General features: G+C 40.2%; 1 protein-coding gene across 1 annotated transcript; it reads left to right on the top strand.

Moving 5' to 3' along the window:
* The first annotated feature begins 1,845 nt into the window (after positions 1–1,845).
* Positions 1,846–4,969, top strand: LOC124224759 (uncharacterized). The gene is made up of 5 exons (XM_046636963.1): positions 1,846–2,433; positions 2,531–2,864; positions 3,013–3,184; positions 3,640–3,794; positions 4,773–4,969. The coding sequence occupies exons 1-5, from the start codon at positions 1,846–1,848 to the stop codon at positions 4,967–4,969; spliced, it is 1,446 nt and encodes a 481-aa protein (XP_046492919.1).
* The last annotated feature ends 916 nt before the right edge of the window (positions 4,970–5,885 follow it).

Raw genomic sequence — 5,885 nt, forward strand, 5'->3', positions numbered from 1 at the left:
ACGATTTGTTTTCTACATTTTTTTTCTATACTATGAAAATGCTGGAAGTCCCTCCCCACTCCTCAACGGTATACATTTTCGTAGAAATACAATGAGCACCATGGGTACAGTGAGAACACTCCGGGGCGAGTGTTTCCATACTTATGAACGGTAGTGTATATTCGTTTGAAAAAAAACGGCAATTTCTCAAATAATGAATTGAAAAATTTGAAGAAAATTCACACAGAGTACCTTTTAGTAGTACTTTGATGTAACTAATTATGCCGCAGATCTGAGATGGTCGAAAAAAAAGTGGCCGAGTTGACGGAGAATCCTTCCTTTTCGGGTTAAATTCCGAAAATATCAATTTTTGGAAAAAAGGCGGAAACCGGAGTTGTTCAGAATTTGATTCTCAACAAGTTTGTTGCTATTCATTTGTGCCATTAAGTTGAAAATAAACGAGATAATGGAAATATTTCGAATTTGTCGCTTTTTTCAGGTTTAATTCCAAAAATCTTGATCCTAGAAGAAAAACTGTGAGAAACAAACTTGTAGAGAATCAAAATTTATACAGCTTTTGTTGTCATGGTTTTTCTGTTAAATCAAAACCGGCCGAGTTATTCAAGAAAAACCATTTTAACCTCAAAAAACCATTTTTCGAATATACACATAAGCATGATTTAGTCGCCATTTTCAATTTACACTCCCAGTGACCCCCCCGAAACAGCTATGAAAAAAAAAATTTTCGTACAAATTATTTACAATTATCAATTAACCGGAGAATTTCGATATCAATTCTGACGATGACCCAAGAAATTGAAAGGTTGATCGAAACAGAAATCCGAAAAAATTAAATTTCCAATTCTTTGAATGAAAAAAGGCGTATTCCCGAAAAATTTCTTAGGAACTTTCGACTCCAATTTCGACAAGGATTCGCAGTGCCGGATTTAGGTACGGGCAGGCGGGGCAGCTGCCCAGGGGCCCCCACAGAAATGCGGCCGCCACAAAATTCGGGTTTTCACGTTTTTGGAATTGAAAAATATAATAATAAGATTGGAATTCTTTCACAAAATGATGTACTACCGATCAAATTGTACATAAGATTTGCGTATTCATCTGATAAATTTATATTTTTTCATCTGCTTGAAACGCAGATAAATTGCATAAATATACATGAAAACAATGGACTACGATTTAGTGAATTCTCACGATGCACATTTGCATGTACTCCACCGAGGCCACCCGTAACCCAAAACATATTGTTACTCCATCACTCCGTACGGTCGGCGGAGCTAACATGGAGACCTAGAACGTATATTCGTAGCGCTGTCTAGCGTGACTTTGAGGTAACGCAGCAGTGTCTAATTCGAACCAGTTCATTACATGTGTCATGTTGACACCACACCTATTATTCAAGATTGTTTATGAAGTATGCAAAGCGCGCAGCCAGCATCGTGCAAGCTTAAGAATATATATTCTACTTTGTGATAGTAAAAGTGTAGATTACCCTATGTACAAAAAAAATTATATTGGGATGAAGAAAAATTGTGCCAACACGCATGTCATGATGTCTAAGTAGGAGCTGACCTCGTCAACAAAGTTGCAATATCGATACATTTTTGATTGCCAATAACCAAAATCAATTTCGTATATTTTGTTACGTTACTTTTTTCGCAAGAAGTATTCACAATTAGCACCAGCACAGATCGGCATAAGAGCCCTCGTGCATTCAAAAGTGGCGCACAAAAACGAAAGTTAGCCAAAGAGCAAGACTAAAAGACAGAACAAGTGCTTGCAAAAACACGTAGCACATCAGAGTTTATACCTGTCCGGCTTCGTACCGTTCGAGAAAATCGTGGTGAGCGAATGCTACAAAATGACCAAACAATTCCTGCGGATAAAGACTCCGTTGCTGAAAACGCCTACGAGTGTGACTTGATCAATTTGCAAGCAGGTGCGAGAGTTGTTGTGCCAAAACCAAACGGTACCGAGGCGGATGACCTATGGCTTGAACATACATCGGCAGAAATGGTCAATTCCTGGGCTGAAAGTGATTGTTCAGGTTTACAACACCAACACTATGATGATGACTCATTAAAATCACGCTCTGTGAAACAGAAGATTGAAGGCGATCGTGTTCGTAGATGCCAACTGGGTATGCTTGAGCGAAAGACTCATAATGGAGAAACTATCAAGCGATCATGGTTATGTTTTTCGCCTGCGAATGGAAGGATTTACTGCTTCGTGTGTAAGCTTGTAGCTTCAACGCACTCAAAATTCACCCACGGTGGTTTCTCCGATTGGAAGCATGCTGGTAGTCGGCTGGAAGATCACGAACAATCTAAGAATCACTTCAATGCTGTCATAGCTTTTGTACAGCGTTCAAAAGACACAGGGCGGATAAACTTCGAGGTTACACAACAAGCGGAACAGGCACCGAAATACTGGCGTAGTGTAATTAAATTTTCATCTGAACGTGGACTGGCGTTCCGTGGAAAAAATGGGATACTTGGATCCGCCTATAATGGAAATTATCTCCGGTTTATTGGAGCTTCTAGCCGAGTACGACGATTTTCTTAGACAACATATGCAAAAACACGGTAATCCAGGATGTGGCCACACAAATTATTTGTCACCAACAATTTGCGAAGAACTTATACAACTTATGGGAGACCAAGTGTTCAATGAAATTATTTCATGTATCAAAACTGCAACTCCAGTTGAACGGTTTGTTGAGTTCATGCCTAATCAAGGCCATAAAGCACAGGATATGTTCAACAGTTTAGTAAGATTTTATAAGGAGCATGGAATTGATATAAAAGATTGTCGTGGCCAATCCTACGGCAATGCATTAGCCATGAGTGGAAGACATAACAGCTTGCAGCGTTAGTAATGTCAAAGAATCGTTTAGCGGCATAGATACCTTGTGCAGGGCACTCATTGAACTTGGTCGGGCTAGCAGCTGCTGAATGCTGTTTAGCCACAGTCACCTTTTTGATTTTCTTGAGTAGATTTATGCATTTTTCACTGCAGCAACCAACCGATATCAGATATTGGTTGCTTCCCTTCAATCAACTAGCATTCAGACCCACGTGCCGAAACGGATAACGACAACACGCTGGTCGTGCAGGGCTGACGCCATAAAAGCATTTGTGAAAGGCTTTCCTCAAAATCGGGATACCCTGGCTAAAATTGCTGACGATCCGTAACAAACGTCTAGATCGCTTTCTAATGCAAACAGTCTATACGAGCGGATGTATACATTAGAGAATGCTATATACTCAATTTTCTGATATGAGCGTCTGGATGGGGTGAATGGCACAAGTTTAGTCCTACAAGACCCAAAACTTGATTTGAATACGGCCGTTGCGTGTATGAAATCGCTAAAGAGTTTTGTTCAGGCCAAACGTGAGTGCTTTACGAATACGAGCAACGCGGTGTCAGCCTATCTGGAATAGCAACATACATTCAAGCTCGTCAACGTCGCATTAATGTACGCCTTAATTCACTGGATTATGGCCAAGCGTCGGAAGTTGGGTTAACGGTTTCAGAAAAATTTCGGATTGAAAATTTCATACCGCTCATCGACAAATTTCTTACTGCCTTGACGCAGCGAATCTCTGCCTATGAGCAAGTGACTTCTCGATTTGGATTCTTCAGTCAGCTGTACTGTCTTAGCCACGATGAGATTCAAGATGCGGCGATGCGCACCGTAAACATTCACGAGGATGATCTGGACCAATGCCTCGGCAACCAACTTATTCAATTCGTTGAGTTTAGTAAATTCTACAAAGATGAGAGAGGGGATAATATAAGTAACGAACAATACCCATATGGATTGTTACTCGATAAGGGGATCAAAGATACGTTTCCTAACGTTGAAATTGCATTGCGAATGTATCCAGTTCTTGTGGTAGCAAACTGTAGTGGAGAGCGTTCATTTTCTCAACCGAAATATATAAAGAATAGACTTCGTACCACCATGACACAGGACCGACTGAACAATTTGACTATTATGAGTTATAAGATCAATTTATACTAGTTTTATTTTTATTGAACATGTGAGGCCCTATTTTCACACACAGTCACCTACAGTTACACACACCGTCACATACAGATACATACACACACTCATCCCAATTTATACATCATTCTCGGATTTATCTTGGAGTTCGGTGAGACTTTAAAATAAACAATCCTTCAAATTTTAACTTATCTAGGACGCTCGTTTTTCTCCCACGTTGGCTCCTGCCCTGGGACTGGAATCCGGGATCGAAGTCGATGATTTCAATAGATTCTCCACGTTGAATCTAGTTTGAAGTATTGGCCAGTTTCCGTTGAGTCGCCTACCAGGAGATGAGCGGATGACCGGTCCCTTCGACGTCCCAGAGCAAAGAGACCGAACTCGCGAAAGTGAACTCGGTAGTGTGATTCGAGGGGAGGAAATGAGAGATCGAGGATCGGTTGATTCTTCGATTATAGGATTCGATTTTGACCGCGGACAAATTCAAAATTTTGGATTTATCACCTTACAGAGTATCGAAAACGACATTTTGCAGGAAATGGACTTTCACCAGTTGATAGACAATTTTGCTTATCGCGAATCACGAAAGGTGCCTGGTTCTTGAGACCTGCAACCATACTCTATAAAAGTATTATATGCCTATATATGTATATTATGTGTGTAATATAATAATTATAAGTGAAAAAATCTGTTTTCAATTTCAACCATTTTCGCTAATATTGGTATTGAGATCTTAAAAATGAATTTTGGTAAAGTCCCATTTTCGTAGGTTTAATATTTGTAGATATAGAGAAAAATTTGGTTAGGTACGATGGAAATTCGTACAGGATTGTGGGCCTCCACAACTGTGCTGCCCAGGGCCCCCTGCTCCCTAAATCCGGCACCGAGGATTCGCCCCGTCAAGTATTTGCTGTGAATTACGAATCACCCTGCATAGCATGTGCAGATTTGGCAGGATTCTTGTAAATGATATCTATAATTGCATAACAGAAATTTGCAGTATAAAACACTTACCATTGCAACGAACGATTCGTTCGTCGGCGCGTCAAATTTAACCTTTTTTTCCGTTCAGCCGTGCGACGTAACTTATCCATTGTTGCACTCACAAGATTATTGTTGTTTGTAACGAATATATGTATACACACTGGCCGCGTGAAAATTTGCACGTGATTAGAACTTGTGACACGGCAAATTACCAAAACACTCGCGTTTGCTTCGTTCGCCGCGAAAAGTGGATGTGGACGGTACGCGAGGAAACGCCGAAGTGACGGCCGCGCTGATAGTGAGGACAGTGGCGTGTGAGGGATAGTACTCGGAATCCGAAGAAGTTGATTCCTTCGAGAGTTCCAAATTTCTGTGAAATATTATAGGATTGTGCCGGACTTTAATGTACAGCAGTAACACATACCCTGACTTTTCGTAGGTCGTATACGATGCAGAAACCAACCCGAAGCTCGCTAGCGTATCCGTAGCGTATACCATCTACGAGAAGTCACGGTATGTAGTTTTATAACGATTTCCACCTAATGAGTAATTCTCAGGTAGTTCGTCTAATGTAAAAAAAAAGTTTTGCCAGCATCATTCAGAACTAGGCGTAATCGACTAATGAAACGAAGCAAATAAAGTATAAAATCCTTATTTGTTGAGAACTGAAATCAGAAAAGATTGGCAAGCAAATCTTCATCAGAATTTTAACAAGGATCGGCCCTGTAAAATATTTGCCACGAATCTTGAACCATTGTATGCAGTAATTGTATGTATGTACAATGACATAGATTTTTTGCGGGATGTATTTCTAGTATTGTTAAACACATCCGGTTCAGAAACAATTTCGCGTATGTATTAGGGTAATATTTAAAACAGGCTCGGACGATTATCAACC

This window comes from Neodiprion pinetum, chromosome 1 (assembly GCF_021155775.2).
Source record: "Neodiprion pinetum isolate iyNeoPine1 chromosome 1, iyNeoPine1.2, whole genome shotgun sequence".
Classification (NCBI taxonomy): Eukaryota; Metazoa; Arthropoda; class Insecta; order Hymenoptera; family Diprionidae; genus Neodiprion; species Neodiprion pinetum.